The sequence below is a fragment of the Channa argus genome, chromosome 8, assembly GCF_033026475.1.
Source record: "Channa argus isolate prfri chromosome 8, Channa argus male v1.0, whole genome shotgun sequence".
Taxonomy (NCBI): Eukaryota; Metazoa; Chordata; class Actinopteri; order Anabantiformes; family Channidae; genus Channa; species Channa argus.
In genome coordinates, this window is record NC_090204.1 from 12,012,234 (window position 1) to 12,039,286 (window position 27,053).

The 27,053-nt window shown below is 41.0% G+C and overlaps 2 protein-coding genes across 5 annotated transcripts in view; both read left to right on the top strand.

Annotated features, from left to right (window-relative positions):
• The first annotated feature begins 673 nt into the window (after positions 1 to 673).
• Positions 674 to 7,020, top strand: dmap1 (DNA methyltransferase 1 associated protein 1). Its single transcript, XM_067512026.1, has 10 exons — positions 674 to 1,139; positions 1,381 to 1,472; positions 2,237 to 2,432; positions 3,109 to 3,267; positions 3,386 to 3,553; positions 3,845 to 4,030; positions 4,358 to 4,429; positions 4,891 to 4,963; positions 5,603 to 5,955; positions 6,346 to 7,020. Exons 1-10 carry the CDS (start codon positions 1,044 to 1,046, stop codon positions 6,403 to 6,405), a joined length of 1,455 nt encoding a protein of 484 aa, XP_067368127.1. The 5' UTR covers positions 674 to 1,043; the 3' UTR covers positions 6,406 to 7,020.
• Positions 7,021 to 7,152: 132 nt separating this feature from the next.
• rnf220b (ring finger protein 220b) overlaps positions 7,153 to 27,053 on the top strand; it is a 45,152-nt gene continuing 25,251 nt past the window's right edge. For 2 of the 4 annotated variants that reach the window (XM_067512022.1, XM_067512025.1), the window contains exons 1-2: positions 24,626 to 24,955; positions 26,200 to 26,808. In XM_067512022.1, the coding sequence (XP_067368123.1) occupies positions 26,220 to 26,808 (589 nt within the window). In that variant the 5' untranslated portion in view covers positions 24,626 to 24,955; positions 26,200 to 26,219. The other 2 variants (XM_067512024.1, XM_067512023.1) reach the window with 2 other exon arrangements.

A 27,053-nucleotide genomic window follows, 5' to 3' on the forward strand; every position in this document is an offset into this window, starting at 1 on the left:
ATTTTTTTTAAACCACCGACAGTTTGGTTTACATCCGGCGTCTACACTAAAAAATAAATGTCAACACAATATGGCATTTTCACAATAAGACTGCCTAATTCGCACAAAACCAACTCATTCAAAAAGGTATTGATAAGAACCCACTAGGCTCAGTTGTATAACATCGATTTTTAGTAGGACTTTTAAAAGATGTCTGTAGTTGGACTTTGAGATCAACAGCCAATTGTCACTTTGAACATGTAAGATTTTAATTTGAGCTACAGGATATTTACTTGTTGGGTAAAACTCTGCACATGCATCTTTAAGACAAAACAAAAGGTGACAACACAATAAAGAAAAATGTTAGATTGTGCTTACAATTCCATGTGCTTGTGGCCAAGAGCAAGTGATTTGGAAAAACCCCACTGGATGAGACCGCAAATAGGCTGTTTAGATGCCCACAAATGTATTCCATCATCTCTCAATTCTTGATCTTTGCTCTTACAGATAAGAACAGAGTCTGTATGTTGCGCGGATGATGTTAGCTGTTTTGTCAGGCCTGTAACGTTAGGTTTATTGCTATACTGTAATTGTCTCGGCCTTGTTGTGGGTTGTTCTTCTATCCAGTTGTACAGGTAAACTGTAGAGATGCCACCACACCTCACGGGGGCGATAGTTAATTCTTGACTAGATCACTAGTCACACCACTACTGTAGGACCGGAAGTAATGTGTATTTTGCCAGCTATCGGCTACCCTTAACAAAAGCTTGTGGTTTAATAGTTCACGTTATATTTACTTTTATGAATAATATAAACACCCACGGTAATATTGCGAGTTTGTTTGTTTTTAACAAAATTGGTACTTCGTCTTACGTCTTACAACTACTTAGCTCGCTACTTAGAAAATGATAGCAGTAGCATTAGCTTTGCAGCTAGCACGGAGCGAAATCGTTTGAGAGCGCTGGTAACCTCACGACACAGTATTACTGAGTGAGGTCCTGTGAATGGACGTGTGGATTGTATTTGCGTTTGACAAATTGTATTAGTTATCAACACATGAAGCCATGACTACTGGTGCAGATGTCAGAGATATTCTGGAGTTGGGCGGAGGCGATAATGACGGCCCAATCAGCAAGAAAGACCTTATCAACTCAGACAAGGTGAGAGATTGTCGTAAAACACCATATTCACTAGTTGCTAACTTAATTATCCGGTGGGTAAGTAACTCTAGTTTAACTTGGTGAACCCCAGTTACCTCAGGGCGTATTGATGAAGCGACTGTAAAATCACATTTATGGAAATTGTATTCAACATTCATTGAAGGATCACTGCTTATACAACAGCAAAAAATGAGTAGATTTTGTTATCGTTATAATAATTAACCAATTTCTCCATTGTCAGAAAAAATCAAAGAAGACAACAGAAACGCTGACCTTCAAGAGACCAGAGGGAATGCACAGAGAGGTCTATGCTCTGCTCTATTCCGATAAGAAGTACGGGGTTCTTTCTTGAAATTATGATCTTGTCTTGAATTGGTGTCCTGAGTATATTAATGTCTTGCCTTTGATTCCTCCTTTACCTACTTTTATATAGCATAAGGAAGGGATGGGGATGGATTTGATAATTAATACTAATTATTTTATAAAAACAGAAAAGAAACTTACAACAGTAATTTCGTTTATTTTGTGTGTTTAAATCAGAGTATAAGACTAATAACATTCAGTGAATGGTATTTTCTGTGAAATATTTGAAGGATTCATTAAGTGTCACAAGTGTGTTATTTTTAAGAATATGTAAGGCCATAACATACTGCATATTTGTGCCATTGGGCCCTCTGATCATGCAAACTGCAAAAGTGTTTAGAATTTTATGTTCTTTTACCCAGATGAGTGCTTAATATCCTAACTTAGCTGAAAGGATTACAAAAACAAAATTTCACACAACGGTGAAACAAGCTGCCTGGTCTTAAAAAAAAATGTTGAAGATGGAACTCTGCACTTACACTAAATCAAGTCTTTCTTTGAATTTTTTTCTATCATGTTTCCTATCTGTTACTTTCTCACAACAGTGCAAAAAAAATTGTCAGGGCATTTTGCTATCAATGCCCCCCCCCTTTACTTTTCTTTCGCTTTGTACCTCATTTGTGAGTCACTTTGAAAAGTTTAAAAAAGAAAATTAATTGATGAATTATAAATTATGTGTATTAGATACCCATGCCCTTGCATTAACAAAGCTTTGTTCATTTGTTAATCCACAGAGATGCACCACCTCTGCTCCCTAGTGATACTACTCAGGGCTATAGGACAGTCAAAGCAAAACTTGGTTGTAAAAAAGTGCGACCCTGGAAGTGGATGCCCTTCACCAATCCAGCTCGCAGGGATGGGGCCATATTCCACCACTGGAGACGTGTGGCAGAAGAAGGCAAGGACTACCCATTTGCCCGCTTCAACAAGGTATGGATAAGTAAATTTTTCTTGGGAGTCTAATCACTAATGTGTATATCAACACAAGGGATTTTTTAAATAGCTGTATCATCTCCTATTTTTGAGAAGTATACTACTGTTTTGTCTATACACTACTCACAAAAAATAGGAGGTATTTGACTTTCGGGTGGAATTTCAGAATGCACCTAAAATACACTATTACCTTTACAGGTGAACCCTATTAGACCTTCTCTAAACTTTTGAATGTGCGTGTCGAACTGTTCAGTGTTTAAGTACTTATTGCATAATATACACTTCTCTAACAAGGTGATTCATGGATCATGTCTAATTTATGAATCGACTTCTAAATGTTCTGGTTCAATGACAATCGAAATAGTCCTCTCTCATCATGCCGTTCAAATTTTGACATCTTGAGACCAAGAAGAAACCTAATAATTGAGAAGGTATTGAGACATTGACGTTTTTGGCTACCCACCTCTGTTGTTAGCTTTTGTTTGAGATGAAGGAATTAACAATTACCATTTACTTAAATGCCCTACTTTTATGATATAATTTCACTGTAGTATAAACCTTTTTATATGTTCCATAAATTTCACCCAGAGTTGAATATCCTTCAATTTGTAAGTAGTGTATATTCTACTTTATGATATTCTGTCTGACATCTCTCTTCTGTCTGCCTTCAAAGACAGTACAGGTGCCAGTCTACTCAGAGCAGGAGTATCAAATGCATCTCCATGATGATGGCTGGACTAAAGCAGAGACAGACCACTTGTTTGACCTATGCAAACGCTTTGACCTGCGCTTCATTGTTGTCCATGACCGTTATGACCACCAGCAATACAGAGTAATCATTCAGTCACTCATCTACATTACACTCTGTTTCCTTTCAATGCGAATATTGCAAAAAATGTCTATAGGTTATAGCACGTATTCTTAGTAACATTCCATTTTGTGCTTTGCAGAAACGTTCAGTAGAGGACCTGAAAGAACGGTATTATAGTATTTGTGGAAAATTGACAAAAATCCGGGCAGCTTCAGGGACAGAGCCCAAGATCTACATCTTTGATGCTGGCCATGAAAGGCGTCGCAAAGAGCAACTGGAGAAGCTCTTCACTCGCACACCTGAACAAGTAAGATACTTTGTAATTTTATTTATTTATTTATTTATTTGTTTGTTTGTTTGTTTGTTTGTTTGTTTGTTTGGAGTAGTTAAACTTTCATAATTTAAACATTACCAAGATCAGAAGCAATATGTTGACTACAGACCATTTGTCACTGCAATGATTGACTCTTGACTATTACACTAATGGCTTTGTTCAAACATTTATAAATAAAGGTTATTTTTATAAATATTGGGAATACATGAGATTTTTGACAGCCTGTTAAATATCAAGGTTGTACTTCTATTGTTTTTCCTGCAGGTGGCAGAAGAGGAGTATCTCATTCAGGAGCTTAGAAAGATTGAGAATAGGAAGAAAGAGCGTGAGAAAAAAGCCCAGGATCTTCAGAAACTCATTAAAGCAGCTGACACAACCACAGAGTTAAGGCGAGCTGAAAAGAGGGTTTCCAAGAAGAAGCTCCCACAAAAAAGAGAAACAGAGAAACCGGTATGACGTGCACTCAATTAAAGCAGTGCAAAGTATGGCACAAGCTAAACATTACTACATTTTACATGTTTACAGGAAACTACAATCTCAGAACTGAAACCTTAAATTACTGTTATTATTAAGATGGTACAGCTGTCCACCTAATGACCATTCCCAAATTCCATGATGTAATTATCATTCAACTCATAACTTTGTGGCCCATATTTCTCTAATGGACCATTTTCTCAAAACCTTTTTAATTTTTATTTATTACAGTAATTATTTAAGTATATCTAAAGTTTTTTGGAAGCTATAGCCTCAGTCTTATAAGATATTTCTTATTTTTAGGCTGTTCCAGAGACGGCAGGCATCAAATTCCCTGACTTTAAATCAGCAGGAGTCACACTGCGCAGTCAGAGGGTAAGTATGGCTAGAAACTACTGAAGTATTAAAACCACCAAGAAATATTATTAATATTTGTACAATTTAAGAAAAGCTTGACCCTGCACTTGATGCATGTGAGAAACCAGAGACTTGAGCTGGCTGTCTCTCATTAGCACTGTGATGATTAATTCTGTTAGTCAGTAGCTAATATCTCTAAGAAGTAGCAAGGGGACTCTTATTCATCTTCAAGACTGATGAGGAGCTGCCGCTCTCTATGGAAAATGCATTAGCAGGGCTAAAGAAGTGGAGTACCCCTCTAGCTAATCCGTCAGACAGAGTTCAGTGATAAAGACATTTTGATCTGGCCTGCTGAAGTGCATTTCATACGAATTAAAAGCCCTGAGGTGGAGCTGTTTGTTCTAATATCCCTGGCACCGTAAATCACATTCTTGTGTGTGTTTGCATGTGTGTCTGTCTGTGTACATTGGGTGATTCAGATGAAATTGCCCAGCTCCGTAGGCCAGAAAAAGATCAAAGCCATTGAACAGATCCTGATAGAGCAAGGAGTGGGTGAGTGTGAATAAGCATTTGCAGTGTAACTTTTAAAAGTTTAGCATTTTGAACTCTGTTCTACAACAGAATAATGGAATTTTTATTTTATATATTGAGTTTTTTAAGTCAAGGGAAATTGTAAAAATAAATGTTTACCATTATTTTGAACACAAAGGAATATTAGACATATTTGGAAATGTGCATAAGTAGAGAAGAAATCAACATTCTTTATCAGCAATTGTGTATGCTCAAGAGCTTAGAACCAGGTTGAATTCAATATCTAAGAAGTACGGGTTTTTTTTATATATATATTTAAATAAGCTGTCAATAGGCTGACATTCAAGTCAGTGTTTAGACAAAGTTTTATGTCAAGAAACACAGCATAGCATTTGAAGATTCTTCAGTTCTATGCAGTCCAGTCCTTTTGTGAGAGGCGTTCTGGGATAGTACTGAGTGTAGGTCAGCCATGTTTTGGACCCCTCAGTTTCTACACTATATAAATAGCATACTGAATCAGAAAGCCTCCACTGAGCAGTTTGGGACAAATAGCTCAAGCAGCGATTACAGCAACATATTCTACATAGAATACCTACATAGTGTTTCAAACTAAATGCTTTATTCTGATTTTTAAACAACTTATTTTTGTTTGTTGTTCAGACCTCAACCCTATGCCCACTGAAGAGATTGTACAGATGTTCAATGAGTTGCGTAGCGACCTGGTGCTGCTGTATGAGCTAAAACAAGCCCACAGCAATTGTGAATATGAACAACAGATGCTGCGTCATCGATATGAAGCACTACTTAAGGCTGGGAGTGGAGGCGTCTGTGGTGGAACTACAGCTGCTGGACTAGGTGCTGCACCACAAGGGGGGGAACTCAATGTCATCAACAGCATTACAGCATCCACCCCAGTGGGTGAAGCTCAGTCCTGGCCCAGTGCAGATGACATCAAGGTAGAGGCCAAGGAGCAGATTATTGATGTTGTAGGAGCACCACTCACCCCCAACTCAGTAAGTTGGACCATAATAAACCCAAATTATTTATAACAAATAATTGGAAAATTCTTGTTTACCTTCTGCAATTGTTCAATCAATTTAAATATTTGATACAATTGCTTTTTTATATACTATGTGGGGTTTGAAACTGTTCTATAAATGCAAATGTTATTTGCTACTATTTATTACTATTTATAGTAATATAATATAAACAAACAAACAAACAAAATTGATGCCATTGTCAGTAGAATTCCCCCTGCTTCCCTGGTATTTTAAGCATGATGATTCTATCATTCAGAAGTTATCGGTTATAAATTAGTCAAATATTATCATGATCACTGAAAATATAAAAGTAGGAGGAAATCTCTACCACACCCTTACATGATTTTGTTTATGACATTGCAGCGCAAACGGAGAGAATCGGCATCTAGCTCATCTTCAGTAAAAAAGGTGAAGAAGCCTTGATAAGGACAAGAGTATCAGCTCATACGTTGGGAAGGATGTTAGTTACTAGTTGGAGGAGGACATCATATCACTGGCCTTTAACATAGAAAATTTCATACACAAATTTTTACCTACTAACAAGAATCCAGCTCTTCCCCATCTGTCCTGCCCAGCATCTTTGTGACAAAGGCAACAACTGAGTGACATTTCATTCCATTACTTCTCCTCTCCCTGCTTCCACCACTGCTCTGCTTTAGATGAGGCAAGATCAACTGTAAATTGCCAGGCTGAGCTAATCGAGACCTCGGGAAGAAGGTGGGAATGACTGGGTAATTGAAATGAATTGGAATGAAAGATTAAACTCTGGGAGTGGGGGAACTCTAGCCACAGTGCTGATTTGACCCTGTCTGAGTTTTTTTGTCGCCTAATAATGTTATAGTGTTTACTGGAAATGTCTTTGTCTTGGCCTGTAGTCCCAGCACCCCTGTCCTAGGTTGAGAAAGGTGCTGCTTCTATGTGCTGCCTGTGTTTTATGTTAAACACAAAACATCAGGCTGATTTGTGGTGTTTGTCCACAAGTGACCTTGAAGATGCTTCTGCCAATGATTCAATAAATCATTGTTTTTTGTCGTTAAATGTTGTCTATGTTTATGTAATGGTGGACATTTGTCACTCTTTAACATGAAGGTGGTTAATGTGGAATACACAGTTGTGGAAATTGTAGAATCATGAAATCTGAACCTTACTTGTCATATAAGTAAGTGACAAGTAATGACTTCATTAATATGATAATTAAGCAGTGATCATTGTTAGGCTGGCACCACTGAAACTTCATTAGGCTCCCTTTTGAATAATATTTCTACTTTAATCAGTTTTATTGCAGATTTTGAATATGTTTGCCAAGAAGAGGGGAGTAGTGTTATCTATATAGATGTATACCTTTAATATATTTCAGGTAGCACAGTATGCAGACAAACTTTTGCTAAATTACTTGACATTGCAGTCTGACATTTTTCGAGTGTTACTATATTCCACTACAAGGTATATCATCACATAACAATCAAATCATCCCTATTTATAACCACTGGTACGATTACAGGAGTAAACCCATCCACACACAGTAGGCTGTTTGATAGAGAGGGAGTGAAAGAGTGAGAGAAGAGACATAAACATGGGTAAAATGGATTCTCTGTGTCTATATTTCATGTTGAAAATTGGCTCATAAATCCAGTGGTTTGATCTATGGAACCCGTCGTTACTTGAAAAAACCTCCGTAAATGTGTAATTTCTCCCTTGACAGAACACAGCCGAAAGGCTATCTTTCTTTTTCTTCCTCCTCCCCTCACGCTCCCTTTTTTTTCTGTCTGTGATTCCCGCTCCCTCTCCACCAGGCTGGTGTTGGATTAATGCTGTGCACTCTTCCCCTCTCTCTTTTGATGCTCCTCTGATATCTTCTTTTATCACTGCTCATCCATTTATCAAAACCAGGATATCTCTTTTCCTCTATCTCTCAATATCCAAGCCCATCTTAAGTTATATGGCAGGTATTTTGTAAGATAGGCTACAAGAAGGTGGAGGTTATTAATAAATACTAGTCTAAATTGAAAATAGGTAGGCATAGATGCATCACCAGCCATGTGTGAATGATAAAGACCCTAAGAAGCCTCGATCTAGCGCAGTGTGCCATAAGTTCCATCTGGCCTACAGTGTACGTTCTGCAACACTGATGTGAAAAGCATGAGGCAGAACACCACAGTGGAGTGTCTTATTATGTGGTTGTGATGGCATTGAGATGGGATCTCTCTATCAAAGCCAGGCCGAGGCTTTAATCACAGCCTAAGAGGTGCATTGGCTGTTTATCATAATTGAACTGTATCCAGGCTAATCGCTGGTATACGTCACTGTCGAGAGGTCACTCGGCTGCACCAGTTGGCAAAGCTGGTGCTGGTGATTGAACACACAGTTAAGAGAAAAGATGTGTACAGAGGGACAAAAGGCAGGTAATAGCAGATGTGATAGAACCTTGTTCAAATACATAACGCCTTGAGGTAGTCGCTGATATGACAATAATTAGATTGTCAATGCTTCCTTTCTGTGGCACAGTGCTTTATACCTATCATGTCACATACAATCACTGATTACTACAAACCAAAGAGGCAAGGATGGTACAGTAGGAGTGTAAGGACAGGAGTTCATTTCCGAGGCTCAGGATGCAGCACTCAATATATGGGCCATAACTAATGTCAAAAACAGTTTTCACCTCCATGGACCTCTCATTTCCATGTCTCTCTTTTTGACTTTTACCTCCTCCACTACCGAGGTCACCTTGAGGGAGAAAACTTTTAATCATTGTTCCCCATCAAATTCACCTGTACCCTCTGGGACATTAAGCTACAACAAAGAAGAGGGGAGTTGAAACTTCAGGTTGGAAAATCATAAGTGCCCACAGGGCTGGACAGTAGAAGTCATTTCCACTGGATTTTTAGCTGGTGGGGGAAGCTGTGCTACCATACCACCCAATCAGTGGCAGTAAGCAGTGCTTACAGCTAGGCATTAACCCCACTGTCCACCCTCCACATTAAAGCCCAAGGGAGGCAGAAGAGAGTGAGTAGGACTAAATCTGGACTTTCTATTCCCTAGGACTGTACTACTCTCACCAACATCTCAGATCAGTTGTGGTTACCTTTCAAGGTGTCCTTCTTTGAAAGAAAGAAATGGGGCTTTGTGGTGATGGAATTGAAGTGAAGGCATTTCAGGAGACTTTCTTCTCTATAGTCACATACGGTACAGTACACAGTACAAAAGATAAACGAGGTGATATAAGATAATTCTTTGTCATTGCACATTTCTGTACCACAAAATTTTCTTTGAAGCAATCCTTCACAGAAGCATATGTAATTCCTTAAAGCATAATACATTACATAAAAGTAGTTAAAGGAACAGGAAATAAAATAAAAGAGTAAAATAACGGAACTGAAAGGACTGAGTGTCCATTGAGCAAAATGCAGTCTGAGATGTAAAGTACAGCTCATGCTTCCATCAGAGCTTTCACAGCCCTGGGAAAGAAAATGTATTGTATAGTTTGATCCATTAAGAACAAAAGTCAAGGCCACCTTTACACTTTATGTATTTAAGTGATAAAAAAATGCATCACATACAAGACATTTAATTGTGACTTAATATCAATGTGACAGCTGATCCAAAATTAGTGCAGACTGAAATATCTGTCAACTTTTGATCAGGATGAATCAGCAATAATCTGGTTTGATAATAATTTAAGTTTTTAACAAATGTCAGCATCAGTTCATTGTTTAGATTTTCTTCTTTGGTATGTTTTTTAATGACATTCCCATCAGCATCCGCTTTAGTTTCCCTTAAATGCTAATTAGCAAATATATGCTAAAATACTAAACAATTTCTTCCTAAACAGCAGCATTAAAGCACCACAGAGCTGGTAGCCTAGCTGTAGTCTTCTGTTTCAATTTAATGTCTCCTTTTACTTTTAGGTCATCATCTGTTGAGTTGAAGTAAAGTCCAGTTAGTGTGAGTGTCACTAGAACCACAATGCATGTAGCTGCATTAAAACCATCACATATTTTTTTATTCTGACTCATTGTAGGCTATAATTAAAAACAATACTTCCAAATCTCAATCAAAGAGAAGACAGATGTGTTGACAGATGACATCCTATACAACAGCCGAATATGATTAACAAAGTTGGACTTACTGTGCTGTATGCAGCACTTCCTTACTGTATGAGTTCATTGATCTAAACCCCAGCTTGTGTATGTGCTGTATTATTGTCTACCCCTGTCTGTGTACATGATGAAGAGAGACAAAGAGACCAGATTATCTTCATTAGCCCCCAGAAACAAAGCAGCTTAATTTGAGGGAGAGTTATACAGGCTTCTAAACAATGTGAGACAGAGTTACTTTACAAAGCAGTGTAGTGAATGTCTTTCTCCCTCTCTTTACCTGCCCAGCACAATTCTAACAAAGAGGGGGGGGGAGAAATCCAATTTGCCATGTGGATCCACAGCTGTCACAGCAGGGGAATTAAACATTACCCATAACTCACTGGAGTTGCTGAGCAGGTCAGTGGATGGCAGGGATGGTAACATCACTCTGGAGTGCAGTAACAAAGGATTTTAACCTCTGACTCTTTCACTGCCCTCACCAATAGCAGCTGTAACTGAACTAGTTGATTATCTCTGGCTGAGATGACTACTGAACTTACCTGTACACAACTTGCAACTCATTAGTCTAATTTTCCCTAACACAAACAGGAAGATATGGGGAAATGTCAGCATAACTGCAATGCTTTCCACCCTGCTGGGTTCTGGAGCAGATCCTGTGACACTCCATAGGGGCTTGCTGGGATCCTGTAGCTGCTAGCGTTCCGGTGTCATCAGCCACACAGGCTGACTGCTTGCCTGGCTGGCCCGCCACCACCAGAGCCTCAATTACCTGACTGACGTTTCATTAGCGCCTGCAGCTGATCCCGTGGCTGAGAGGCAGTGGGGTGCACAGGAGCATGGAGCGAGAGCGAGAAGGGGGGAAAAGAAGGAGGCTTCAATGTGTTACATCCTCATGCGCTGTCAATGTCACAGCTCTGAGTACAGCCACACAGTCATTTAGAACATGCTCTTATTGAGCTGGACGGTGTATACTAAAATAGAGCTTGCTGGGTTTTATTTGGTGACACCAGTTCTGAGCTGACATTCACATATTTGCCCTAGATTGTTGGAGCAACTGAGAAGTTGTTGGTGTGTGTGTATGTGTGTGTATGTGTGTGTGTGATATAAGGTAGCAGTAGCTGCCTTAAGTGTCTATTAGACAAATCCATCTGGTGCAGGTTACTGATCAGAGGTTTATCTTGTCTTGTGTATGTTTACATCTAGGGAACAATATGTGTGTGTGTGTGTGTGTATATATATATATATATATACACACACACACACACACACACACACACACACACACACACACACACACACACAGAGTATATATATATACCTGGGTTTGTGTGTGGCCTCTCCATCTTTGGGGTTATAGCAGGCCATGTCAGAGATGATCCAGGGCGGAGCTGAGGGGGCTTAGTGAGACCCCCGGGCCTGAGCCTCTCTACAGAGCCCACGCTTGGATGGCCTCTCCTTCCCATTTGTCATCCTGGGCCAGTAAGACCTCTGGAGAGATTAGGGCAGAGCAGAGAGACTGGAGGAGTAGCAGGAATAAGAGGATCAGTTAAGCTATAAACACAGACAAGTTTGTGTCTCTCACCCACTCTAGCACAGTGACAGTTTGTAATGGCTGTCAAAAGTTCGCTCTGAGCTGTACATCTTCTTTTAAAGGACACTGCAGTGCTTGAATGTGCCATACATCTTGCAGTGGCAAATACAACAGGTATAGGAACTTTTTTAGTTTAATCAAATGCTGCATGTGCTATGAAAAATGGGCCCAAGTTAAACATTAAACTGAAGAGTTAACTGTATCGACCCACATTGACCCAAGCTAATGAATCATGACCTAGTGCAGAACAGAAAATGCAAAGGTTTGACTATAATTAGAATTCTCTAGCACAAAGACCATTAGTTAAATCTTGAAAGCGCCTTCATTTCCATATTTTTGAATATTCTACTTAATTATGCAAAGGGAATAGTGAGGTAGATGAGAAGTTTTAAGAAAGCCTCATAAAGTCCTTATTAAGAGCAGAGGGGATTAATGACAGTTAATATGAGGGCAATCAAACATTTAATGCAAAGGTCCTCCTGCAGGCAAACAGTATTTAAATGAGTCAATTAGACATTCATTATCTACAAGCCTATAAGTGGAGTCAGATCTGCATAAATGTTGGTACACAGAATCGCACCACACTGAAAGAGAACTAATGAAATATTAAAAAAGTTAACAACTTCGACATGGAAAATGTACAAATATTGATTGCTAGAGGGCTGGTTACATGTTGTTGTCAAATCCGGGAGAATGTGTGATATCCACAGGAGATTGTCTCATAAATCATAATTATTGAGTTAGCATGATCTCTCCTCCCAATTAGCTATGTAGCATTGTTGAAGTTGAATGAGAGAAGGGAAAGGGGAAAGCCCACCAATTATCCAATAGAAAATCCCATCAAATCTCGTATGAATTTCTCCAGTTTTACTATTACTGCCTCTGAATTGTTGTCATGTGAACACAACACTTTCAAATTAAGTAGATATACAAAAACATACATATTCTGAAGAGGAGGACTTGAATAATGTACCAAACTATGTAGATATATCATTGTCAGGACCCCCCCATTCCACCTCCTATCCTTTCTTTCCCTCTCTCCATGTCTGAGCCTCCACTCTTGTCAGTTGCCCCAGCACACAATTACTGTGTGTGATTGCTATCAGGCGGGACGGTTGGGGAGGCTCCCAAATTAGGGCCTAAATAGGATTTCCTACATGGCGAAGGGCACAAGCCTGGACATGGTAATGAAAGCCTATACATCACAATCAGGCCGACAATCCTATTCATACTGCAACACATTACTCTCACTCCTCATAATTATAGAGGGGTGACAGACGGGCCTGTGAGGCATGGTGGAGGAGGCGCAAGAGTGTGGAGGAGGTGAAGGTGGGGGTGTTATTGGGAAGGTGGCTGAGCAGTGTCACAGTTTTGAGGGTCTTTTCTCCCCCTCTGTGATCTCTGTGCTGACCAGATTACTTCACTGGGTCAAAGTACATTTACTCAAGCATTATACTTAACTAAAATTTTTAGTAACTTGTATTTTTATTTTATATTACTTTTACTTATACTTTACATTTGTATGTTTATGTATACTTTACATACTTATACTTTACATTTAAAATTACTGGTCAGATGCAGCTTCTTTAAAACAATATAATCAACCAAAAAACCGACCGAGCAAAAAACACCTTTTGTTCCATGCCAAGTCTCTAGATAACAGAGATCTCTACTAGAATCTTTAAAATAAGTTCAAAATGAATTAAAATGAATAAACTGAGAGCACATTACTATTGAGGAGCTTCTAAATTGTGTTTTGGTTAATTGTTTTAATCTAATTGTTTTAAATGTTTATTCTAATGAAAGTTTTTTTGAATAAAATAAATTTAATAAATGTTGGATGATGAAAATTGTTCTATCTCATTGAATCTCTAAATGAATAAAACTTAAACACATAATCAACTTAGGTGTCTGCAAAATTTAAAAATGTGGAACACATCAAATCTAGACTTGCACTTTCATGTTATCAAGAGCTTCAAGTTCAGTAGCGTTTAGAAGACATTGTTTTTTTATGCGTAACTGAGTTGGATTGATGGTCGGAGAAATCAATTTCTTATGTGAGTACTTGTCCTTTTGTGCTTTTGCATTGTGTGATGCTTTTTAACCAGTCAGAGATTTTCGTTTATTTCTGCTTGAATGATACGTTTTGTAACAACCTTACTGTATTTATTGTTATAAAGGCTGGACTGAGCACAACAGCAGAGCAGTGAGAGCAAGGACATGGTGGAGTAGCTACACTTGATTTTGCAAAGTTGCATAATGCAGCTTTAAAGTAAATTGTAGACCATGTTCTCAGTATTTCAGCTTGAGTAAATAATTGTATTGTTATTTCTACTTGCAATGGAATTCTTCTTAAGCAAGGACTTGAGTATTGCAATTTTGTACATTTGCCACCTCTACATTGAGTTCAGTTCTACATAGTTCCCGCTTGCAATCCCTCCACTCACAGTACAGATGTGTAATTACAGAGATCTAATTGGGGTGTTCCCCCTTCCAGTGGCTATCATCATCCAATGGGACAATGACCACATCTTTCATCAGACTGACTGACACAGATGCGTACACACACACACACACACACACACATATACTCCCACACACAGAGTGATCTGATGAGATGTGAGGGGGGACAGCTTTGCGATCAATACCATGAGCAGGAATCAGCGATGGGAAGAATAAGACAATGGCCTATCAGATTGAGGTTGACTTCTCCTTGTATATGTGGCAGGCCTGTGACAATAGATTGGCCCAGAAATCCGATGGCACTCACCGACGGAGGGAAAAAAAAGAGGAGACAGATGAAAAGAAAGATTACTAATGCTCTCCAAGCAGGCATTTTAATCTGTGACAGAGGAGGGATTTGGTGAAAGCCATTATCACACAGCAACCCCCTCCCCTTCTTCTGTGCCCTTTCTTTTCTGATAAGACAACCTTATCAAACTGCTTGGGGGAGAATGTGTGTGTGTCTATGTGTCCACACCTTTGCATGTGTTTGTGTTGCAAAATGGGATATTCCAAATACAATTCATTGGACCCAAGAAAGCCCTACTCTGTCGATGTAAATCACCTTAAGAACTCAGTCAAACGGTAAGCATTGCAAAGTGTAATCAGATCACAAAAACCTACTTTTCCAGGCAAAGAAACACCTCTGATAAGGAAAAATTTGGTAAATTGTTACAGCTGTTAGATGCTGATCCCTGAAGGAAGCTCCTGCCTTGATTTTGTGATTTTTTTTTTCCAGATGCCTCACCTGCAGCCTTTGAGATACAGTACCTCTCATCTCATGATCATGTCAGAAAATCACAAACTTTAAGAGAGATGACATGATTCTAGTATCTGCCTACTCATGTCACATGTTCACCTCTGGAAATATTGCTGCTCTGTCAGCCAGACCAGGTGCAGGAGGTTGAGAGGAGCATGTGTGTGTTTCAGTGTGTGTATGTGTACATGTACATGAGGCACCAGATGGAAAGATGTGCTTGAGATGACTCTTCCTGATGTAATGGACTGATAGAGGTTAACTGTGTGTGTAGCTGACTGACAATGTGTGTGAATGAATGTGCAGTGAGTGTATATATGTATGTGAATGTGTGCTTGCGCGTTTTTTCCGTGTGTGTGTGTGTGTGTGAGAGAGTGTGCGTGTGTGTGTATCCTTCGACATGGTGTCCCTTCTGTGATCAGGACAATCCATCAGACCTTGCTGCTCATTAATCACCGGACAGACACACATGTACACACACAAACACACACACACCTTTGGGTTCAGGGCAGGCTGTGATGAAGAGTAGGGTTAGTTTAGTGGAGCACTTACACCTGCACCACAGAATCTCTACCAGGCGAGACAACACATCTGAAGACACAACCATGACTTTAGACGTCGCCATTTTGTGGACTTTATGGTTCTATACTATAAAGTCATACCACTTGCTGGTTTACACACCACAGTCAATAGTTGCCATTGGAAGTTTTTATCACTTAAATGTAAAGCTATGTCTTAATGGAGGTCTTGGAGTAAAAATTGCTGCTGTTGTTGCACTTGGGGAACACTTATCCTCTACATTTAAAGTTTCTCGAGGAGACACTTCAGTAGGAGTATGTCTCCATGGGAGAGTAGATGTCACCTTTACAACCCTGAAGTACTCTTTGCTTCTGCACTCATCTCAAGTCCCCACTCATGGCCTTTTAATATGGATCATCAGATCAGAGCTGAGCATCCCTCCATAGAACCAGCATACTGGCTAATTCACTATTGATCCTGACCCATAGACCAATTTCCACTTGTGTTTGGTCGGAGACTACAGTTTCGGTCATGCTCCGTCTCTCCCTTAGGGGCCAGGGAGGAGCCCCTGCCACTCTCTTATCAGGCAGAGAGCACACACACAAAGACTGTGTGGAATGGAGAAAGACGGAGAGTGAAAGGCGGGAGATGAGCGTTACTAGCTTGCAGAGAAAACGAGAGAGGTCATTAGTGGATGGTGATGAGTTTCAGAGTTTGAGAGAAAGCAGAGCAGTGCTTGCTTTGTGCAAGGTCTCAGTGTCGTGTGTAGCAGTGCTACTCTGGAAGACTGGCCACCATTGATTCCTGCATGGATGTGTTAAAAATTGAGGGAAAGATTCACAAGAAACACAGAGTTTGCAATCCTGAGCAGTGGTTACAAATTTCTGTAACTATCTTTTGATCTTTTGTGTGTGTGTCATTAGGACTGTGGAGATTCATTAGGACTGTATCACTAAGTGTGTTGACCTCTCCACTGACAAACAGACAAGCTCTTTTGATACAGTGCTACGAGCCAATCATCCGCCACACACACACACACACACACACACACACACACACACACACACACACAAAACAAGGCATGGTTCAGAGATCAGATCCTCACATTCCTTTTTTACCTTTGTCTACTACTCACTTCTCACTCTCCATTGCTGCTGTCACCCATCTCCCCCAAACACACCTTCTCGTCTCTTTTATCTTCCCACCTCTCACTCTCCATCTATTCACCCTTTCCCTCCCTCTGTTCCTATACCTGTCCCTCCCCTCTCTCTCCGGCTCCCCTCTGTCTCTCTTTTCCTTTTTCACAGTAACAACATTCCCTGGACTAATTGCAATTCCGTCAGCAGGTAAATGCTTTGTGACCAGTCGCTGACAGTCACGCCAGCCAGCCCCAGGTTGCCACTGACAGTCATTGTGGTGCAGACAGGACAGCCTCGGCAGCGTTAGCAGTCAGTTAGCAGGCAGTGTATATGGATGTGGCCTCTCAGCTGAATAGTGAGACTCCAACTGTCTGCTAGTGTGTGACACTCCCATTACCCCGTCACAGAAAAAGGTAGACAGCCACAGAACAGCTGGATAATGCACTGTTTGACTGACGATACACTCTACCTCTCACACACTCTGCTTCTCACCTCTTCTCCAGGCCTCTGACAATGGCATCTTGATACTGTCAGGTTAGGAGCCAGCCAGTGTGACATGTCAGCACCCACACAGTTGACTCCTGATGTACAATATTAAAGCAAACACAAAGGAGGTTGGGTCAGTGGGAATGGAGATTGATAAACAATGGTGGATTGGAGGAGATTCCGCGGTAAAAGTCATATTTTCATACAGAGCTGACAGCTGTCATGCTCCAGTCCTTTTAGTTTACTCAAAAGCTGAAGAGAAATTCTGTATAAAATGTGCACAATGTATTCCCAATAAACAGCCTTAGTATATCTCCTTGATGACCAGACTCAGCTAATTAAAGCAGGCTGTTGACAGTTGTTTGCATGAACCCTAGCATGGCGATCCCTCGAGGGTCCTGTTAGCATGCTAATGCTAATCCCCAGTGACGGGGGACAGGGCAGCGCTGTCCCCTGCAGCTCCTACTGTTGTGACCATGGGATGTGTCAAGACAGGCACAGTGACGTGCTAACATGGAGACGTCCCCATGTGCATGTCACATCTGTAATTAGAAAAGAGGCAAGCAGAGGAAGGGCTGCAGGGGACAGTAGTTTTGGGACCACTTGATCTCTGTTCACAGACGTGGCTCAGAAAAGAGCAATCTGCGCCTAAAAGAGGCTTATAAAAGAGCAACTGGTTTCACAGGCTTTAATGTAATGATTTGCCTCGTCTAGGTTTGGAAGGCATGTTTGAGATTTGATGTGAGAGGATTCACAGAGAAAAAAGCAACACAAGGCTACGCAAAACACGATCACAACCAAGTTATATTGCAGAGAGAATAAAGAGAGCATGCTCCTATGCCTATCTGTCAGACTTTCTGTCTGTCTCTCTCGCTTCTCCTTACCATGGGAAGGTCAAGGACACATGCATATTCATGAAGGAGCCTGGCACAGGATCGATGGCTTTTAATTGTTTTCTCTTGGTTGGTGGAGGGACGTGCCAGTGTCTATTGATCTGTTTGAGCAGAGGCCACTCACAGAGCATGGCTGAGAGACCTTTACCTGACTGAACACTGATAGACTCTGTGTGTGTGTGTGTGTGTGTGTGTGTGTGTGTGTGTGTGTGTGTGTGTGTGTGTGTGTGTGTGTGTGTGAAGGGTCTATGGACTGTGTTGTGATTAGGATTTTGACACACACAAAACCACAGGCTGCATGAAGGGGCCTCATGGGGCTTTACGGTAGATAGACTTACACAAAGGTGACACCAGCAGGGACGGTAGTAGTACAAGTACAAATATATACAACATTGACAGTGGTTGAACTTTACTAAATACATTTACCAAACCTAACCTAAGTTTATTTGTAAGTTAGACTGCATGAGCGTAAACAGTTTTACATGGTTGTGATATTATTATTATTGGGGAAGAAATAGGAGGAAATGCTGCAACAAACTTCACGAGATTCCAACCACTGACATTGCAGATCATTGCTGAAATCATAAGCTCTAATTTATCTTAACAATGTGGAGGAAACAGAATATAAATGCATTTTATTCATAAGACTTATTCTAACTGTGGCAACAACATTTGCCAAGCACTGAGCACAAATACACAAGAGTTCTATTGCTCTGGATGATAAATGTGCCAATTAAGACAAAATGCACTCCTCTAGTTCTTGGAAATTCTCAAACAACATATATTGAACTTTTGCTTTATAGCCCTTTTGCATTGATCTTTATGGTCTTGAAAAACATTCAGACAATGAATGTGCACACCTTCCCGTCTCCTAGTCAACCAGATCTTTCCCTTTGCAAAGATTATTCCCTTCATAGGGCTCTTCTCGCGTTTTCATTTATTCTTTTGTAGCTGGTTGAATTTGTCAATTTGAACAGGCAAAGTTGGGAGATTGGCAGCAAGTGGGGAGTAAAAGGAGGGTGCACAGAGTGGAATAGAGAGAAGCAGAGAGAGAGCGAAAGATAAAAAAGATTGTGACAGTCATCCATTTGACCCAGGCTGTTGAGTGAGAGCAGCCTGGCTTGTCAAATCTCTGTGCTAACAGTGAATAGCCATATCTGTGCAGAGCATAGAAGGGTGTCATGCACTATGGTTTCATGGTTCAGGATAAGGCTGGATAAAGCCATTGGCTGGATGACACACAGGCAGACGCACTTTCACTTTCTCCCTCTAACTCCCCGTCTCACTCTCGCTGGTACTGTCTTGACCTGAAAATAAGAAGCACAAACACTTATTTCAATCAACACTTGAGAATAACAGTGAAAACATCTTGTTTGTTTTGTTTTTTTTCTGAGAAAACAGGTTTGTGCTCACAGATTAAACCTTCTACCCCCTCGATTAGTGGAAAATGAGAACCTCCAGCTCCACTCCACACTTACCCCCTCCCCTCTTCTCTTGACTACACTGTAATATCCTCCTCATCCACACACACACACAGGACCTATTACTGGATCATTAGCCTGAATCATACAAGAATTAGAGTTCAGCCCACTGACAATAGCACAGAGAAAAAAAGCCCTTTTTTGCTCAAGAGTCAGGGGTTAAGTTACCAATCAAAATAGCCAGGCAGATGTATTGAGACATTTTAATATTGGCCATTGTTGGAGCTCAAAAATTGTTTAATCTTTCACTCGCACCGCTGCCCCCAAGGCAACTCAAATAACAGTCTTCAGGAGGGGGGGGTTGATGTTCAAAGAATTGATGTACCCTCTGGCATTTGGTTAATTGTGTTGGAATTGCTGCCACCTTGAACAGTTTTCAGGCTGAATGCCTTTTCTTCTTTTTCCCCTCTTTGCTTACCTGGACCATAGATTTATCTTTACTCTCACTGCTTTTTGTTGGATTTTACTTCCTCCTCAGTCCCACTCCCTCACACCAAGCGGCTGCTGCCTGAAGTCAGAGGATCACTGCCTACATAGGGACCAATACACAGATAGTACCACCACAGACTGTGTGGTAGCACCACTCTCAGTGCAATTGTTCTTGGACAAAGTGGGCCAGGTGTTTTAACCATACCACAGTTAATATAATGTAAACCACAAGAGGGGGCTAATGGATGAGGACTGGCCCAAACGCATCAGCAGATAACACACCCAGACATGCAGGCTCACAACACTTTTACATGTTTTACAACTGCAAAGCACATTATTTCCATCTCACCTGTCAAGTCTCTTACCTTCCTCTTCATTTCCTCCTTCTACACATGGTGCTGTGCTCCTCATCCTCCACAGCCCCCCTCCCCCTCTTGGTGGTCCTGTCCTCTCCCAGGGTTCAGACTAATGACTAGTGACAGTCCACTGAGGGGAGCGAGCTGTTTGCAGTCAGCAGTGCGTTTGTTGGTAATTATTTTCCAGAGTGTCACATTAGTGTCAGCCTCATGGCAGTGAGAGAGGACGGCAGCCCTGGCTGCCTGGTTGGGTGAGGCAGGGAGCAGGGGAGGGGAAGGGTGTGATGTTTAGTGGTGGGCAGTGTTGTGTTTGTGTGTGTATGTGTGTAGACAGAGGTGGTGGTGGTGGTGGGTTGAGGACACAGGTTGTCAGTGCTCTTTACTGTTCACCTTGTGGCTACATAAGACTAAACATTAAGGATGGAAGTGAGTGGAAGAGCAGGAATTGGTGTGCAGTTTTTCTACTTGGTTTTACTTCGGTACCTGTCTTTCAAAGACATGGTAGCCCCTGAAAGTGTATTGAGCTTAAAGTAAAAGGCTGTTAATATTGAATGTTATTCCTTATATCAACAACTTTTATGAAAAATGCAAAACCAACTATAACTTATCATATTGTTGATGGAAAACAACTACAGTAAATGAGTTACTGGGTGTTAAATGAACATTAGCAATCTCTTTAGTTTCCAGTCAGTCCAACATAAAGTGTTGCAAAGAAAGTTCACATTCTGATCAAATGTGTAACATACCTGCATCACTTCTTGCTCATTGATTCTTGCAAGCTGAGGAGTAGCTTGAATGTTTGCAAACATTTTGTAAATAACCTACTAAGATGTTCAGCTGGCTGTTTTTACTTTAATTAACATTTAATATGGTTTTGATTGTAAGTACTGTCTATCATAATTTGACAGTACTTACGTAAAACTTTGGCCTGTTGAATGTTTTGTCAATTGTTAAACCATTCACCTTGCATAGTTTTCTAGTCAAACTACATTTGGTTCACAGAATTTAACCTCAAGGGTGTAATGACAAAGTTGAGTACATGCAAACAGTGTCAACCTGCCGACAAGGGTGTGCTGTGAATTTGAACATAAAGGATATTGGTGTGTGTGTGTGTGTGTGCTTGTGTGTGTGTGCACGCGCGAACATGTGTGTGTGTGTGTGTGTGTGCATGTCTGTGTGTGTGGTGGGGGAAGTCACTAGCACCTTTGGGAGGAAGCGATCAATGATTGAGACCATAATGCACCTCTCTGTATTCCTCCTCACATTCACGCTCACTAGCTGCTTTGGGGAGCTGTCACACACACGCTCCCACAGACCCCCCCTGACACACACACACATATTTCCACTTTCACTCACATGCACACATTGTCACATGTTCGACAGCTCATCTCTCACACGTTCCCTTCCACTCCATCTTGTAGCTGTCTGGTCGATGGCCTCTCTCTCTGTCTCACTTCCACTGCTCAGTCTTTGGCAGACTGCTCTGCTCTGGCGCTGTCTCTTCCTATGTTAATATAGTAGCTAACCTCTCTCTCCATAGCACTGCTACCAGACAGTCTCTATGTTGATATACTGAGGAGAGTGTAGCACTCCGCCACACAACTACTACCCAACTGACTCCAGAGAACTGAGCACTCTTCATCTCCACCACTGCTCCTGCCACTGTGCTGGGGCACTCATCGTCCTGTACACTTGTTGTTAGGGCTGCTGAAATTTAGAATCTGCTAGATCTCTCTTTAGCTATACCAGCAGGTGCAATCCTTTCAACGAAACAATTTTATTTTTGCATAGATTTGTTCATTCTTTTGCTTTTGATTAGGGAAAATTGTATGAATTTTCGAAGCCATCTTCAGTAATTGGAGATTGTGAGTCTCATAGCAAAACGAATTACCACTAATTGGTCTGTGGACATGATTGCAACAGTAACTTAGCTTACCCCCCCCCCCCCAAAAAAAAGAATAAAAAGAAAAAGAGAACTGGGAACAAGCGGGGGGAGAGTACAAAATAATGGCATGACTATTTACTGTTTGCCAGTCCAATTACATATCAAGAAAGTTAAAAGACTCCGCTGATGACCTCTGGCACTGTAATAAAAGAAGTGGAGAAGTCTCATCATGTTGATTTAATTTGCTTTACGCATTTCTTACTCATTAGGAATAACACTGTAGACTGTGGAAACCAAGCTGTATAGTTTAAATGTTTTTAAAATTGCTTGAAAATTATGCAAAACTCAATTTAAAGTTAAGCGACAACAATCTGGGAATATGCATCGTAATGATAAAGAGAACCAACAAAGATGCAACAAGGACCAAATCAAAACATAAACCACACATAAGGATGGTATGCTCTCTGTGTGAATGTGTGTGTATGTATGGCAGTCAAGAAGACAGCCAAGTGACTCACCTCTTGCCAGAAAATGAAGACATACAATTAACATCGCATCCCATCATCCTCAGCTGAGCGGGCAGGCCTGTAATTGGCTGGCTGACCAGCCTGCGTGGCTCCGGGTAGCAATTTATTCTGGGAACCACGCAGTTTACCCTGGGCGGCTAACGGCCCCTGTGCCATAACCTGGCTGAGGCAGCAGGGACATCATTAACACTTCACTGGGCCTGCAGGACACACACCCATCATCTACAATACACCACCCACAGCCACTAGCACATGGGGCAAATTGATGGTAGAAATAATAATTACAATGTCAATGGAGCCACTTGTACTGAGTGTGTTCACTGATCAGCTGACAAATAAAGATATTTTTAGCATTTCCTGGCAAAACAAAAGAATCACTATTTTAAAAGAACCTGAAGATTGGCTGCGATTATTGATTTGTAATCAAAGTTTGTTTTTACCCTTGAGCAGATATGATTTGGAAATCCAGTCCTATAATGTTGGTCTTGTCCAAACCTTACCCATGAGTTTGTCTGTTAGACAGCGTGTGGTGGCATGCAGTTGTCTAACCCCAAAATAATGTGAGAGAAAGAAGGCGCTCTGGAGTAATATGGAGTAATGACCTTGCCTTGTCACAAGGAAGACATGTGTTAGATGCCCCTATATTGGTCTGAGGGCAAGACTGTTACAGAGTCAGTCTCGACTCTGGTTTATGTACCCATTTAAAGGTCAGCATCTGCTGTCTGGCCCTCCACCTCTTCACCAACCGGCTGTCTTTAGGTGTGAGAGGAAGCAGCACATATAGAAAGCTCCATCTCAACAAACCCGTTAAAGATCTGGGCAACCAATAAATTGTCCAGGCTAAATTATGGTTTCTTCTGGGTTTTGTGATGTAGACAGGAGAGTCACTATTTATTTTGAAATCCCAATTATCCCGTGCTTTTTCACACTAAGTTAGTACCAATGATTTCCAGCTATATCTCTCCACAAGCTTCTTCCTTGTGTCTTCTTCTTAGCTGTGATATTCCCAATTCACCGATTTCCTATCTCAGGACTCTCTCTCGTTCTCTGATTACACACACACATACACAGACACACACGGGCTCACAGCCAAATGGCTGTTCATTAAAGACAGGGACCTGAGGGGAAGCAATCGTCTGAGAGACGGAAATTGCGTGTCACATTAGATTAGCAGTGTAAAGCCTCTGGATTGGCTCCGGGGAATAAGGAATTATTTCAATTACATTATTTCAAAAAGTCTTTAAGCAATACCAATACCGATAAAAACAAATTGAGTGATTTGGGCTGATTTGTGGCGCTCTGAGCTGTGCTTTCTGACAATGTGTTAGAAATCAGATATGAATAATGTAGATATTACACTGTGTGTAATGTGTTGGAGTTGAAAGCAGATTATCTGTGACAAATAATACCATTGGTTTGCATTGTGTCTCATCAAAAGGGAATGTTCCCAAGTGTCAATCACCGGCTGGAGACTGTACAGGCTTCTGCAGGGAACTGCAGAAGAGAGGATAAGTCCATCACCTGCCATTCACAGTAACAAAGCAATGACACCAACACACAGAGAAAGGGATGATTTGAGTGAGTTAACTCGTAACCTTAATGCACTAAATTCAGGTTGTTATGGTAAAAAACCCTAATGCATATCTCCCAGTTATCATTCTCCAAATGTAAAAGTGTTTACTTCTGTAGTTCTTGTAAAGGTTATTTGTAATGACTGTCAACAGACACCGTAGGGTTTTAAATAAAGCAAAAACAGATGTTTGATTTTGCATGCCCACTTATATGTTCTAGCACTTATTTGACAGAAACTTTTGTTTTCCACATTGTGTTTTCCTTTTGACTGAATTTCACTCTAACACATCTTTAGCATGAGCAATGTGTCCATCGCAGGATCTAGGGGGAGGGAGCAAGGGGAGAGGGGGGAAGAGGCTACAGAGGAAGAGGGCAGGGAAAGAGGAAGAGAGGGGGGGTGGGGGGATTGTCACACGGAGCGCATGAAGGAGAGACCAACAGAGGCAGACCGACCCGCAGCCAGTCCACTCACTGATGTCCTGATCCTTCCCAGGAGCGCAGCGACTGCATGTCTCTAAACTGCACTCGTTTTGGCGTCAACTCAACTCTGAGACACTCGCAACATCTGGAGGAGGACTGAAAAAAGGCGAACCTGCCCGCAGCTGCACGTTTTTTCTTCTTCTCCCCCTTCCTGCTCCACAAGGAGAAAGTGCCGCGTCCTTGAAATTATAAGTTGAAAGAGAGTGAGAGAGTTAGTTGACGACGAAATAAATCGTGCTTTGACCACTTCATCACGGTGAGTACCGACTGATGCTGCGTGCTGGCGCAAGTGATTAGAGCTTCATTTGTTTTGATTGGTTTAATTGGCTATTTGATTGCCATGTGTTATGTGAAGCTTTTGTGGTAGTTTTTTTCTGAACTTAGGGAACTTTTTGCGCTGATGGTGGAAAACATGAAACAAATATAAAAACATAAATAAAGTGTTGTTTCTTTTAACTTATATTTAGCTTCTATGCGCTTTTAGATGTCTGTGCGTTTTGTCATTTAGTTCCATAATGCAGGCAGTGGTTTTTTTTAGATTGATGAGAAAAAGTGTTTTAAGTCGATGGAGTCAGTGGCTATTGCGCAAACTTTCATGTCATATTTGAAAAAACAGCATTTTGATTCACAAACTGGAAAAACACTAAAGTAAGTTAATTAAGGTAAATCAGTGGGCCCGAAACATTAATTTCATATTTAGGCCTTTTCTCGGGATTAATGCCAGTTACTATTTCTTAAACTAGACTTTAACGCCGATTAAAGTACTTTTCTTTCTTCTCTTAACTTTTAACTAATTATTTTGTAGAAACTACATTTATTAAATTTAGTTCATCCTTTGATGATGTTTATGTTTGTGTGTGGATTTATTATTTAAAATTTAGAACAGAAATATTAAGAAACGTTTATTCGCAGATGTTTATACTTAGAAATTCCACCAACTATTTATTTTTATTGAGCACAAATATGCATGGTTTACAATTTATCGATTTACGGAGACAATTAATTCTTTATAGAGGAAACCAAAGAAATCGTCCTTTTCCCGAATGCGTTTGGAAGATTTTCCCAAATCTAATTACTTACAACTCACTATTAAACGTATCTTTTGCTGGCTTCGTGTGTGTTTTATTGGCAATTTATTCCGTCATAATTATTCACAGGCACAGCAGGCCTCCTCCAATCCCGTTTTCTGTTGAAATTAGTCCAAAACTTTAATTGTAAAAACGCCTGGAGTTGCAGCTTTGTGTGCTTTACCAAATAAAGTAACAGGATAAAGATCGTTGTTTGTGATCATATATAAATTTCTCTTATCCTTGCAAAATAAAATTACATTCATGTTATTATATTCAGTAATGGTAACAAAGAAAAAAATAGATGTGTGTCGTCCTAAATAGAGCCCCTTTTGAAACAATTTGTATTTTTTTTCCCCATGTCCTCTGGTAGATCAGCCTCTGAACTCCACTTCAACACTTCTCTCATTCTGTGTTCTTTCCCTATCCTCAGGACCACTATCAGGGAGGTGAATGGACCTCCACCGCCCTTTCAAGATGGACAGTCCCCCCTACTTGCCAGCTCCCCTGGCCTCCCCTGCTCTGATGGTCCTTGCCTCCACTGCCGAGGCGGGCCGAGATGCTTCTGTCCCCTGCCAGGCACCCAGGCCATTCGGTGTTCCTGCCTCTGTGGAGAAGGACCTCCACCTCCCTTTCCCCTCTGCCTCCTACACCTTCACCTCTATGTATCAGCGCCAAGGCCCCATGTCAGGCACCTTTTCGTCTCGTGACTTTCCAGCTTCTTTGCTCCACCTGCATCCCCAGTTTACCCCACCCAACCTGGACTGCTCCACCCTGGGCATGCTCAACCATAGCGGGGTGGGCGCCTTCAGACCTTTCTCTTGCCCACAAGAGGAGAGGGAGTCCGGAGGCTACCAATCAGCTTTCACCCCTGCCAAGAGGCTGAAAAGTTTCCCGGAGGTTGAGGGGAAAGAGTTCGACTTCGGCTCCCTGGCAGGCTCCCTCAAAGCTGGAGAGGACTCAGGGAGGAAGCTGTTCTCCATGCCCGGATTGCTGTCTGATGCAGAAGCTTCATCGAGTCCAGAAGAGCGCAAAGAGCACAGTGAGTACTCACTCAAGTCACACAAACAAACAACTGATCCATGATTTAGTTTGCAAACCTGCACGGGGTTCCCTGCTCACATGTGAACCTCACACGCAGTCCCTCCTCTCACACGGTATGTTTACATAAGCTGTGAAATATGTATTTAATTGGTACATCAAAGGCCATGCTCACTCTGACATGACACAGCAGATGAGATTTGCATATCGTCCACAGCTACTTCGACTAAAGATGACAAAGTGAAA